Genomic DNA, 14,791 nt, shown 5'->3' with positions numbered 1-14,791 from the left:
GGGAGCCACTGGCTCCTGCAGCTGTTAACAAAATCCTGTGAGCAGGGATTGAGGGGCGGACCCAAGCTGTGCTGTGTGCGTCTATGGACACAGACAGCCAGGCTCAGAAGCAAGCACGCACATCTGCCCCCATAGCCAAGTGCTTGCTATGGGGGCAGACGCAGAAGAGTAGAAGTGAAAAGCGCTGGAGGGGGACCACAGAAGAGGAGGTTCGTCGGAGCAGCTCTGTGCAATAGTATTGGACAGAGCAGGTAAGAATAACACAATCCTTTACAACCACTTCAAAAGACATCTCAAGTGGCTGCACATATTTTATCTATTTAACATGGTTAAATTTTTTTTTTTTCGGTATTTAATCCAGTGAAAATTTTTTAAAAATGCTGAATTCTTTATTTTCTTTTTATCCTATGTTGGAATTGTCCTAGAATAACACATATCGCTATTTAAAGCGACCATGTTGCTAGCTGAAAGACCCTAACCCAGATAACCCTGTAAACAAAGTGGAACGCTTTAGCGCTGTTCGGGTGATAGCGGAGCGCTTTTAACCCAAAAAAAGGGTTAAAAACTTCCATTTAGCAGCGCTTTCAAATTGCTTTTAAGGAGCTTTGAAAGCGCTGCCCATTCATTCCAATGGGTAGGGTGTTTTGGGAGCACTAAATAAAAAGCTCCCAACCCGCCCCAAAGGTGCTGATAGCAGGACTTTTTCCCACAATCGCACCGCCCCAGCGTGAAAAGACACATTGTAATGAATGGGAGGCGGTTTTCAGGTGCTTTGCAGGGGCTATTTCCAGCGCTAAAGAGCCTGAAAAACGCCCCAGTGTGAAAGGGGTCTTACCTTTCCAGTGGGCGGGGTGTTAAATCTTTACTTTCTTCGTGAGCTACAGCAGCCACTGTGATTCCTCAAATTGATGCCTTATGTTACTACAGGACATGTTATGCCGTGTACACACGGTCGGACTTTGCAGCAGAAAAAGTCCAATGGGAGCTTTTCATCGGATATTCCAACCGCGTGTATGCCCCATCGGACTTTTTCTGTCTGCATTTTTCGACAGACTTAGATATAAAGCCTGTTTTAAATTTTTGCGTCCGAAATGCCGATGGAGTTTTGCCCGATGCAAAGTCCGGCCGTGTGTACGCGGCATTAGTGGCATAGGGTATGGTGGGATATACCACAGAGCACACCAGGGGACACATTATCTCAAAAAGTGGTAACATCTGATATAGGTATGTATAATGAAATCCCTCCAGGAAGACAGCTGAATATACTTTTGAAATTGTTTTACATAATCAATAGTAATTCTGTTCAGAGTATTTTTGTGCAGTATTTTCACACGTATGATCAGGTCCCTGAAATTTCAGGAGGCTACACCACAGTTAAAGTGCTTGTAAACCCTTCCATATACCCAGTGAAGTGCCTGGCCTTGAGTGATACACAGAGATGAAACAAATCCTCCCACATAAGCTGTACCTGTTTATCTGCAGCCCTTTCTTTTTACATCTTTTTAAAGTACTGAAATATAAAGCTAAAGTCTGAGAATCCAGAAAAAAAAAGGAGCCGGAGAGCTGATGTTACACTCTGCAGAGTGAGGAGACCTCTGGGAGCTGATTGGAGGGAAGGGACACACCCCCATCCACACAGCACAGAGCTGAGGCTGGAGGTCCTTCCCCTATCACCATTTTCTCTTGGTGTCAGGAAAACTTGTCAGAAGTGACACATGCTGACAATGTAGGAGAGGAACAAAACAGTACACAGAAATTACACATGCCGTGTACACACGAGCAGACTTTCGACGGACTGAACCCCGAAGGACTTTTTGACGGACTTTCGATGGAGTTCCGACGCAACGGACTTGCCTACACACGATCACACCAAAGTCTGACTGATTCGAACGAGATGACATACGACCGAACTAGAATAAGGAAGTTCATAGCCAGTAGCCAATAGCTGCCCTTGCGTCGTTGTTTGTTCGTCGGACTAGAATACAGACGAACGGATTTTTCGACAGGACTCGAGTCCGTCGGAAAGATTTGAAACATGTTCTATTTCTAACGTCCGTCTGATTTTTCCACAGCAAAGGTCCAATGAAGCCCACACACGATCAAATTGTCCGGCGGATTCGTTCCGTCGGACCTTCGCTGTCGAAAAGTCCGCTCATGTATACAGATTTAGCGGCACTTTACCGTGGTTTTAGCGACACTTTTCGGCCACTAGCGGGGCGCTTTTAACCCCCCCGTAGCGGCCAAAGAAAGGGTTACAACCCCCCCGTGTTGCGAAGCTTTCGAAGAGCTGCCCGTTCATTTCAATGGGCAGGGGCTGTGTAGGAGCGCTGTATACAGCGCTTCTACACCACCCCAAAGATGCTGCTTGCAGGACTTTTTTTCCCCATCCCGCAAGCGCACTGCCCAAGTGTGAAAGCACTTGGGCTTTCACACTGGGGATGCATGTTAGGCTATTTATAGCACTAAAATGTCTGAAAACTGCCTCAGTGTAAAAGGGGTCTAAACTTATGCTCTCAGTTGAACTGTCAAGCCCTTAAATGGCCGGTGTCATAATTGATCACATGTGCAGCACGATGGCAATTGCAGATCATACAGAAGCTAAGATGGAAGCTTCCTTGGTTGTAAAGGATAAGAGAGTTTATTTCTGCTTTAAGCCCCTTTCACACTGGGGCAGGGGCGGTGTCGGTGGTAAAGCGCTGCTATTGTAAGCGGCGCTTTACCATCAGTATTCGTCCGCTAGCGGGGAGGTTTCACCCCCCGCTAGCGGCCGAGAAAGGGTTAGAAACCACTGCAAAGCACCTCTGCAGAGGCGCTTTGCCGGCGGTATAGCCTCGCTGTCCCATTGTATACACCGCTCCTTTAGCGCTCCGAAGATGCTGCTATCAGGACTTTTTTTTCCCGTCCTGCTAGCGCACCGCTCCAGCACCGCTCCAGCTCCTCGGGGCTTTCACATTTGAGAGACAGCAGCAGCTGTTTTGGGTCAGTTTGCAGGCGCTATTATTAGTGCAATAGTGCCTGCAAACCGCCCCAGTGTGAAAGGGGCCTTAAGCAACACACTCTAGTTCAGGACCCACTCCAACCTTTGAATGGTCAAGTAAGGCGTACTGATGAAATGAATGTTCTCTTCCCTTGGTAAGTATTTTCCCTGTGAGCGTTAGAGGCTCGCTCACAATGCAGGCCGTTCCCTCTCCCATTCTGCATGGTACTGTGCAGGGGATTACACGAAACTTATGAAAAGTCAGAATTCTTATCTATATTAAATGGTGGTTTTTAATACTTGACCAAAGTTAAACCTGAACTCCACTCACAAGCAATCCATGTCCGTTAAATTAGGATGATGCAAATCCATCATAGATAAGAGCATCTTTTTATGGTTAGGGGCTCCAATGTCTCAAAAATTTGAGAATAGTTTTTATTTTCGCAGAGAATGTGATCCCAATACCACTCACTTGGTCCACAATAGAAGCAACTACCAAGAAGCAGCCACACCATGTTTGCAGCCAGATGGCTCCGGAAGTTGTAACCTGGCAAGGTGCATCTCCTGTTAAAGAAGACACCTAGGGCCCCTGCCGACCCCTCCACTGGCTGCCACCACAAATAGTTGCAATGGAGCCCTTGTGACGGCATCACGTGGAATAAAACAGTACATTTGTTTGCACTAATTAAGAAGGTTGGGTGGGAAGGTTTAAAAGATAAGCTTTACAAACAAATTAATTAGAAAAGCTCTTTGTTTTATTTCTTCTTGTCAAAAAGTGTCAAGTCAAAACTTGCGCAATGAAGAATAATGCCACAATTCTAAAACTAATCTCTACAGATTTGTAATTACTATGTTCTATAGTTACTCTCAAAAAAAAAAAAAATCACCTGGTACTTTTTGTTTCTTTTCAAACTGCACTGCAAGCTTTGAAACACCCTGAATGTTCTAAAACACAAATAAATTAAAATTGTTTATTACTATCATATGACTAGATCATCTGTATATTCTGATCAAGCAAACTTTTTTATTTACCATGATGATACACTGGTAAAATGAAGCAGGGAATCATTGTAAAGAGGTAAAGAGTGATTAACAATGCCATTGATATGAACGGCCAAAACTGAGGGGCTTGAGAGGAGCCGCTGTACTAACTATCTGATGATACACTGGTAAAATGAAGCAGGGAATCATTGTAAAGAGGTAAAGAGTGATTAACAATGCCATTGATATGAACGGCCAAAACTGAGGGGCTTGAGAGGAGCCGCTGTACTAACTATCTGATGTTAGTACAGCTATCTCCCCACTAAGCTGTTGTGTTCTGACAGGGGGATGGCCTCCCCAGGCAGAACACACCAGTCAGCACTCCCAGCCATTGGCTGAAAGCGCTGGTCAGATGCTGATCAGTAGACCTTTTTCGGTTATGCCCTTCGGCAGAAGCCGGGCGTTCGGTTCTATTGAACCGGCCGATACTGCCTAATGTCTGGCCAGTGTATTGGCAGCCGGTCTGCAGAAAACCAGCAACTATTAGTGGAGATTCTAGGCAAGGAAGGCAGTCAGAGTTAAGGCACCCACTGTAATAGATATATACATTAGGAGGTGTTATGGAAAATAATAGTGTAGTAAATAGTGTAGTAACAATTACAACTGTAAATCTCTATACATTATAAAATAATTATATAGGCCAGTGACATATATCACAACCACTCACTTCTGTACTGTAGCCTAATACAATGTGCTACACTGAAAGAAGCCCACTGTAGTTGTCCTCATTTGTCAAAACTAAAGGGGCCCGTGAAGCCCCCCCCCCCCCCCCCAGTCCTAACCAGTCCTGTTTCTAGGCCAATGTTTGCTATTCTTAGCCTGTGGTGTAAACAGCTAGGCAAAGTGGGCACCTCCCTTCTTAAACTGAGAAACCCTTGTAAATTAAATTACTTCCTTTAATATGTAATGCTGTTCTTTGAAGAAATCAATAACAATGCAGAAAAGGATTTCTCCACCAAAAACAGGAAACACATACTGTCATCAACTTACAGGATGCTTTGCTGAGAGACGGCCGCTTACAGTTCCTGTCTGGTTCCAGGTGGGAGAAATACAACCCTGGCAGACATGAATGTATTATTACTGAAGGTGTCACTGCAATTTTCTTAGCACTGTAACTTCCAACAGATACATAAAAAATGCAGGCTTGCTTATGTTTTTTTTTTTTCTTTGGTGCAGGTCAGGTTGTCCGAACGTGTGCCAAGTGTTCAAACTTGTAAGGTATGTGCAAATGTAATTGCAGTGGCAAAACGTTCACAATATGGAGTCCTGGGAGAAAGACTACTACGGTGTTGCACAGGATACAAACCAAAAAAATATGAAAAATTAAAGAGACCAACATGTGGACTATAACTTTGGAATAGGATATTTACAGTGAAAAAACATTGAAATATATCAACAATATTAATGGGAAAAATATTTAAAGGGCATTTACACCCTGCCCCACATTTCACTTGTTGTCAGCTAAGCACTGTCGAAAAAGATGCATGGGATTCCTTCACATGTGCTTCCAAGATGCAATTGACACAAATCATCTCCTCATAATTATGTCAGTGACTGACCCAGACTCTCCTGTATGCCTGTCAGCTAAGAAAACTAATTAACAGCAAGAATTTGAGTCAATGGCAGTATGAAAAAAAAAGCTGTTAAAGGGAGTATTTGTAAATGTTTCAAGAGAAGGCTAAAGTTTGATAGAAAAGCAATTTCAAGAGCATATAATGTAAAAGGTATAGGGATGCATTTGTTTTTTATGATTGTATTCCATCGATGATGGCAGGAAGCTATTAATGATTGTATTCCATCTATAATGGCAGGGAGCTATTCATTTATGATATTACAGCTAATAAACCCAAAGCTGGATGCACACTATACAATTTTTGTTGTTCAATTTCCTTTAGATTTACCTTCAACTATATAGTGCATAGGGCCTGCCTGATTTCATAAAATTTGGAAGTGTTTAGGTTTGACCTCGTAATATAGGGTTTTGGTAATCTAAAGGAAAGTTGTATAAAAATTGTATAGTGTAGCCAGCTTGAATGATAAATCTTACAGCATTTATGTCAGACCTGTAAACCAGTAAAAAAAAACTATATATATATATATATATATATATATATATATATATATATATAATAGAAGTCAGAAAACATACCATCAATGAGTAAAAACACAATTGTGGTGGCTTCCTAATGTATTTTGGGTCAGATTATTTTTTTTTATCTACCTTGGTCATACAGGTTGAAAGTCCATCTACAAATGTTGATTTTATCTTCTGTATCTTAAAAAGAAAAATATAATTATAAGTAATGGTTAATTTCAGATATGAAAGTCATCTAAAACAAAATCATCACAAAACGAAACACATCCGTTTACAAAACCCTTTCTCATATATTATCCAAGCACAGTTCACCAAATCACAAAAAATGTGTGTGTGTGTGTGTGTGTGTGTATATATATATATATATATATATATATATATATATATATATATATATAATTATTTGATCCCCTGTAAATTTTGTAAGTTTGCCCAGAAATGAAGGGTCTATAGCTATTATTTTAGGGTTAAATGTTGAACTGGACCATAATTTCTTCATAACTAATTATTAATCATTTATATAGTCTCAAAAACCAACATAAAATGTATTATTTATCATTAACACATTCTACTTAGGGTCATGCACCCTTACTTTGCACTGCAAGGAAGGTAAACTAAACACTAGAGACCTCCCCAGGGTGGTCACTCCAGCATGCTTTTATTTACATAGTTAATTCATGATTTTAAAATAATATTGGTATTTTATGGTCCTATTGCACAGGTTTGCCAGGATTATCCTGGCTGAGTATACTCTAATACTGTTAATTATTGGTTATCCAATTAGCACTAAATATTTACACCCAAAAATAATATAATATTTTAAATTACTTTTCACCACGTTTATATCACATTAGAATTGGTATTATTCACTTATTGTCATCTCCTTAATGTCCATTAGATGGCCTCCTACATATAATCAATTCATTTTGGTTTAATCTTCTTTTCATTACGCAATATTGGCATTAATAAACTGATGTTTTTATCATTGTTCAAATTGGTAGATTGTAAGCACCCTCGAGTTAATAGCAGGTAACCAAATCAATTGACCCATACGAATCACGGGTTTAAGAGTAAGGGTATAAATGCCCTATCCCAATATGGCGGAACCAGAGCTTCCTGATGATAGCCCACTGATTGGCCGAAACGCATCGAAGCTTGATCGCGTCACTGCGACTCACTTCCACCCACGACCAAACTCCCGGGAATCGAGCTGAACCGCGGCCAGCGGTCAACCATCCAGTGTGAGTCAATTTCCTCTAAACAAATCACCTGCTATTTACACAGGGTGCCAAGATATAGGCACCTTTACATGCGAGTGCAACCCACTTGTTTTTTATTAATAAACCTTTTTAAAGGTTAATGTGCAATGAGGTTTCCTTTTTACTCCTAATCATCTCTATGAGGCTTATCCACTTCAAGAAGTTCCCAGCAATGGACATCTCCAGGGGTCTCCTCACATGCTTGTTTGACCATACTAGCCATAGTTGTTCAATATCTAGGGGTTAGTGTACATCTATGTGGGGCACCCAGTCTGAGCAACAAGCAGCACAGATGTATATTTGAGCACGAGCACTTGTGAACATCACTTTTATTGGGACCGTTTTGTTATTAATCTATTATGTTATTTATTTATTAATGTGTAAACCAATATTTCTAGAGCGAGTTAATTATTTTTCTTATAATTATCATAGGTGTATTTTAAATGATAGAGACAGAATATCAACCAAAAATCCAGGAAAAAAATGATACAAATGTTATAAATTGAGTTGCAGTTCAATGAGTAAAATACGTATTTGATCCCCAAGCAAAACATGACTTAGTACTTGGTGTAGAAACCCTTGTTGGCTAGCACAGAGGTAAGACGTTTTAGTATGACTCTGCAGTAGTGTTCATGTCTGTTTGCTCACCTTTCTGTTGTGTTCAGCTTAGAGACCAGTCGCTGTTCATCTTTATGCTTAAGTAATCCTCCCTCAAGCATGGCTCCACCCCAGCCTCTAACTAGGAACACTATACTAACCTGTGCACTGCATTATGCCTTTCTAATCAATATTGTGTGTTTGGCTTCCTGTGCGTTTCTTGCCATGTGCTCTACGCCTGCTTGTTACCCTGACCTTTGGCGTGTTCTTTGTCTAATCCTTGTCTGCTAGTTGCCCCAGCCCTTGGCTTATCTCCTGACCATCCCTTGTTGTCCTGGACTGCTGCTTCCTCTCTATCCTACAGTAGCCTACCGTGAGCTGGGAGACCCTGGGGGCAGCAACCTGGAGCCAGTTGCTGCACAGTCCATCCGCACCACTAGAGGCTCTGGTGAACACCTGCTGGCTCTTGGACTCCGCACCCTGGGGAATCTTATGCTTTAGCTCCCAGTGGGATCTATATTTGTGCTCCAGTGGACCTGCTTTCCTGAACCACCCAGAGCTCCATCTGCAGCAGTCAGCCGTAGGGTCCACTACCTTAGCGGTGCATCTGTCACCTGGCCTCAGGTGATCTGATAAGTTTCTTGTAATTGCACACATCTTAGGAGGGATTTTGGTCCACTCTTCTTTACAGATCTTCTCTAAATGCTTAAGGTTTTTTGGCTGCCACTCAGCAACTCAAAGTTTCTGCTCCCTCCATAAATTTTCTATAAGTATAAGGTCTAGAGACTGGCTAGACCACTCCATGACCTTAACGTTCTTCTTCTTGAGCCACTCCTTTGTTGCCTTGACAACATTGTTTTGGGCCATTGTCATGCTGGAAGACCTATCCATGACCCTTCTTCAGTGTTCTTCTTCAGTGTTCTGAATTTTCTGATTTTACAATAGATGGTCCCGTCCATTGGCCTGTACCTTTAGCAGAGAAACAGCCCCAAACAGCAATGTTTCCAACTCTGTACTTGACTGTAGGGATGCTGTTCTTAGGGTCATAGTCAGCATTTTTCTTCCTCCAAACATGACCAAGTCGAGTTAATGCCAAAGAGTTTAATTTTGGCCTCATCTGACCACAGCACTTTCTCCCAATCCTTCTCTGAATCATTTAGATGTTCACTGGAGAACTTCAGATGGGCCTGAACATGTGCCTTCTTGAGGAGGGGGACCTTGCAGGAGCTGCAGGATTTCAATCCATGGCGGCATATTGTGTTAGCAATGGTTTGTTTTGTGACTTTGGTCCCAACTGCCTTGAGATCATTCGCAAGCTCCTCCCCTGTATTTCTGGGCTGATCTCTCACTTTTATCATGATCATCCTTACCCCATGAGGCAAAATCTTGCATGGAGGTCCAGACTGAGGGCGATTGAGGGTTATTTTGTATTTCTTCCATTTGCGAAAAATCGCTTCAGCAGGTGTCTCCTTCTCACCAAGCTTCTTGAAAAATCGCTTCAGCAGGTGTCTCCTTCTCACCAAGCTTCTTGCTGATGGTCTTGTAGCCCATTCCAGCATTGTGCAGGTCTACAATCTTGTCCCTGATGTCCTTTAGCAGCTCTTTGGTTTTGCCCATGACGGTGAGGTTTGAATGGAAGAAAGATTCTGTGGACAGGTGTCTTTTATACACATAACAAGTTGTCATTAGGAGCACCTTCTTAAATTGACAGGACTAATCTGTGTCCCACATGAGCACATACTGTAGCCAGGCTGTAGGAGCCAGAGTTACTTTTTTTTTCACTGAACTGCAATACAATTTACATTATTTGTATCATGTTTTTTTCTGGATCTTTGGTTGATATTCTGTCTCTATCATTTAAAATACACCTATGATAAAAGTTATAGACCCTTAATTTCTTTGTAAGTGGGCAAACCTACAAAATCTGCAGGGGATCAAATAAATATTTTCCCCACTGTATATATATATATATATATATATTTTTTTTTTTTTTTTTAAATTAGAAGGCCGGTATGGTGGCCTGAATTTATGGAAGGGGGGTATTTAAGCAGCCTACTCACCTGTGTTTTTCTTGTCGGTTCCAGTGCGCAATACCCTCCCTTCCGTCCCCTTTACAGGGCACTTCCTTCACATACCTCTTCTATAATCAACCATTACTTATCTTGGTAATGCTCCCTTTCTTGGCATACCGACTAGCTGACCAGGGCTAACCTCAGGTTCATGTTATGTTTTGAGTCTTGTGGCATCTTTATGAGGTTTCACGTCGATCTCGGTTGGAGGGCTCCAACCATAAATTATATTTATGTATATTTACATATATATATATATATATATATATATATATATATATATATATATACATACACAGTGGGGACGGAAAGTGTTCAGACCCCCTTAAATTTTTCACTCATTGTTATATTGCAGCCATTTGCTAAAATCATTTAAGTTCATTTTTTCCCTCAATAATGTACACACAGCACCCCATAGTGACAGAAAAACACAGAATTGTTGACATTTTTGCAGATTTTAAAAAAAATAAAAACTGAAATATCACATGGTCCTAAGTATTCAGACCCTTTGCTGTGACACTCATATATTTAACTCAGGTGCGGTCCATTTCTTCTGATCATCCTTGAGATGGTTCTACACCTTCATTTGAGTCCAGCTGTGTTTGATTATACTGATTGGACTTGATTAGGAAAGCCACACACCTCTCTATATAAGACCTTACAGCTCACAGTGCATGTCAGAGCAAATGAGAATCATGAGGTCAAAAGGAACTGCCTGAAGAGCTCAGAGACAGAATTGTGGCAACCCGCATGTGCCGAAGCGTGGCTCCGCCGCGCAGGCGCACAGGAACTTTCCGATGTCGGCAAGCTCTTTTTCTGTTATTTCTCTGACATTGGCCTTAATTCCAAGCAGTATGTGTGGAGAAAACGAGGCTGTGGGGGTGTTTTTCAGCTGCAGGGACAGGACGACTGGTTGCAATCGAGGGAAAGATGAATGCTTCCAAGTACAGGGATATCCTGGACGAAAACCTTCTCCAGAGTGCTCAGGACCTCAGACTAGGCTGAAGGTTATCTTCCAACAAGACAATGACCCTAAGCACAGAGCTAAAATAACGAAGGAGTGGCTTCACAACAACTCTGTGACTGTTCTTAAATAGCCCAGCCAGAGACCTGACTTAAAGTGGAGGGCCACCCTAAAATAAAAAAGTGCATCAAAATTAAAAAAAAAAAAAAAAAAAAATTTGAAAAAAAAAAATGTTTAACTTACTTGAAACCCCTGTTGCTAGGCAGTCTTCCTAATCTGTCTCTTCCTATTCCGCGACGCTTCCTCTTCTTCCGCGAGCAGCCCCGTTGCCTTCTGGGTGTCCCAGAAACCAACGGGGCCATTCACAAAGCGCCGCGCGACTCGCGCATGCGCAGTAGGAAACTGGCAGCGAAGCCGCAAGGCTCCACAACCTGTTTCCCTTAGGATGGCGACGCTGGCAGCTGATCCGATGGACAGATCGGCCTCAGGGGGCCAACATCACGGGCTCGCTGGACAGGTAAGTGTCCTTATTAAAAGTCAGCAGCTACAGTGTTTGTAGCTGCTGACTTTAAAAAAAAAAAAAACAAACGGCCGGAACACCCCTTTAAACCCAATTGAGCATCTCCGGAGAGACCTAAAAATGGCTGTCCACCAATGTTTACCATCCAACCTGACAGAACTGGAGAGGATCTGCAAGGAGGAATGGCAGAGGATCCCCAAATCCAGGTGTGAAAAACTTGTTGCATCTTTCCCAAAAAGACTCATGGCTGTATTAGATCAAAAGGGTGCTTCCACTAAATACCGAGCAAAGGGTTTGAATACCATGTGATATTTCAGTTTTTCTTTTTTAATAAATCTGCAAAAATGTCAACAATTCTGTGTTTTTCTGTCAATATGGGGTGCTGTGTGTACATTAATGAGGAAAAAAATGAACTTAAATCATTTTAGCAAATGGCTGCAATATAACAAAGAGTGAAAAATTTAAGGGGGTCTGAATACTTTCCGTCCCCACTGTGTATATATATTTATTTCAATTGTGAAAATACTGTGACGGAACGTCCCACACTACGCTTGAGTGCTTCCGTCAGTATATCGCTTCCTAAGTCCTGGAACACGAGACCAATGGATCTGGCTATAGTAACCCCCAAAAACCAGACAACACCAGTCTTGGAGTACATCAGAAATAGCCTGCTTTATTTGAGATCTCACACAAATATATACACCAGGATGACAATACAAACTGTAACCAGTAACCTAATTGACATGAGCTAATTAACTAATCCTTTAACCAGATTAGGTGACTCAGAGATATGACCTTTCAGGGCAGCCTTGTCGTCTCTTAGCTCACCGACTATACAATACACCAGGGGTAGGCAACCTTTTGAGCACAGTGTGCCGATAAAATGTTTTCAAAAAAATTGAGCGCGCCGATTTTATAACAAAATAATGTCAACTTCACACTCTCAACCATGAAACTATTTTATAAAATAAATGTTGTAAACTACTTTAGTAGTGAGAAAGTAACATTCTGCACTCTCACGCCTCAGATCAGACCCAATTCCTGCAACTCCACACCTCACATCACTGTCCCCCCTGCAAATCTGTTTCACCACTGTACCCCCCTGCTCATTTGCCCCACCACTGTACCCCCTGCACATCTGCTGCACCACTGTACTACCCTGCACATCTGCCCCACCACTGTACCCCCCTGCTCAACTGCCCCACCACTGTACCCCCCCTGCTCATCTGCCCCACCACTGTACCCCCTGCTCATCTGCCCCACCACTGTACCCCCTGCTTACCTGCCCCACCACTGTACCCCCTGTTTACCTGCCCCACCACTGTACCCCCTGTTCATCTGCTCCAACACTGTACCCCCCTGCTCATCTGCTCCACCACTGTAACTCCCCTGCTCATCTGCCCCACCACTGTACCACCCTGCTAATCTGCCCCACCACTGTACCACCGTGCTAATCTGCCCCACTAATGTACCCCCTTTCTCATCTGCCCCACCACTGTAACCCCCTGCACATCTGCCCCACCACTGTACTACCCTGCACATCTGCCCCACCTCTGTATCCCCCTGCTCATCTGTCCCACCACTGTAACCCCCTGTACATCTGCCCCACCACTGTAACCCCCTGTACATCTGCCCCACCACTGTTCCACCATGCTCTTTTGTCCCACCACTGTAACCCCCTGCTCATCTGCCCAACCAATGTTCCCCCTTCTCATCTGCTCCACCACTGTAACTCCATGCACATCTGCTCCACCACTGTACATCTGCCCCACCGCTGTACCCCCCTGCACATCTTCCCCACCACTGTACATCTGCCCCACCACTGTACTACCCTGCACATCTGCCCCACTGCTGTACATTTGCCCCACCACTGTACCCCCTGCTCATCTGCCCCACCACTGTACCCCCCTGCTCATCTGCCCCACCACTGTACCCCCCTGCTCATCTGCCCCACCACTGTACCCCCTTCTTATCTGCCCCACCACTGTACCCCCTGCTCATCTGCTCCACCAATGTAACCCCCCTGCTCATCTGCCCCACCACTGTACCACCCTGCTAATCTGCCCCACCAATGTACCACCCTGCTAATCTGCCCCACCAATGTAACCCCCTGCACATCTGCCCCACCACTGTAATCCCCTTCACATCTGCCCCACTTCTGTACCCCCTGCTCATCTGTCCCACCACTGTAACCCCCTGTACATCTGCCCCACTACTGTTCCACCAGACTCATTTGTCCCACCACTGTAACCCTGTGCTCACCTGCCCAACCAATGTCCCCCTTTTTCATCTGCCCCACGACTGTACCTCCTGCATATCTGTCTCACCTCTGTTCCCCCTGCTCTTCTGCCCCACCGCTGTAATCCCCTGCTCATCTCTCCTCCTCTCCTCTGCCCCAACACTGAACACCCCCCCCCGCTAATTTTTCCCACCACTGTAACCCCCTTCTCATCTGGCCAAACACTGAACCTCCCTGCTTATCTGCCCCATCACTGTAACGCCCTGCTTTTTGTCCCACCGCTGAACCCCCTTGCTCTTCTGTCCCACCACTGTAACCCCCCTGCTCATCTGCCCCATAATTGTGCCCCTTTTCTCATCTGCCCCACCACTGTACCTCCCTGCACATCTGCTCCACCACCATATTCCCATGCTCTTCTGTCTCACTACTGAATCACCTTCTCATCTGTCCTAACACTGTACCCATCTGCTCATCTGCCACACCACTGTAACCCGCTTTCTCATCTGCCCCACCAATGTACCTCCTGCACATCTGTCTCACCTCTGTACCCCCCTGCTCTTATTCCTCACCTCTGTTCCCCCTGCTCTCCTGTCCCACCACTGTTCCCCCTGCTCTCCTGCCCCACCACTTTAACCCCTTGCTCATCTGCCCCACCACTGTAACCCCTTGCTCATCTGCCCCACCACTGCAACCCCTTGCTCATCTGCCCCATCACTGTAACCCCTTGCTCATCTGCTGCACCACTGTAACCCCTTGCTCACCTGCGCCACCAATACACCTCCTTTCACATCTGCCCCACTGCTCTACCCCCCTGCTTTTCTGCCCCAACATTGAAACCCCTGCTCATCTGGCCCAACACTGACCCCCCCCCCCTCTCACCTGGCCCCTCACTGTACCCCCCGTTCTGCTGTCAGACTACTGAATCCCTTTTTAATCTCTTTCACCACTGTACCTCCCTGCACATATCTGCCCCACCCTTGTACCCTTCTGCTCTTCTGTTTCACCTCTGAACCCCTCCTGCTCATCTGCT

The 14,791-nt window shown here is 44.1% G+C and overlaps 1 protein-coding gene across 1 annotated transcript in view; it reads right to left on the bottom strand.

Annotated features, from left to right (window-relative positions):
- Positions 1-14,791, bottom strand: part of POLN (DNA polymerase nu) — a 202,735-nt gene that overhangs the window by 101,935 nt on the left and 86,009 nt on the right. Inside the window, exons 11-13 of the mRNA XM_073610916.1 lie at positions 6,240-6,293; positions 5,009-5,074; positions 3,865-3,922 (exon numbers count right to left, since the gene is read on the bottom strand). Coding sequence (XP_073467017.1) covers positions 3,865-3,922; positions 5,009-5,074; positions 6,240-6,293 — 178 coding nt within the window. The remainder of the gene's footprint in view (positions 1-3,864; positions 3,923-5,008; positions 5,075-6,239; positions 6,294-14,791) is intronic.

The sequence above is a fragment of the Aquarana catesbeiana genome, linkage group LG01 (assembly GCF_042186555.1).
Source record: "Aquarana catesbeiana isolate 2022-GZ linkage group LG01, ASM4218655v1, whole genome shotgun sequence".
Taxonomy (NCBI): domain Eukaryota; kingdom Metazoa; phylum Chordata; class Amphibia; order Anura; family Ranidae; genus Aquarana; species Aquarana catesbeiana.
Note: the sequence above shows the minus strand (reverse complement) of the source record. Positions and strands in the feature narration are given on the sequence as shown.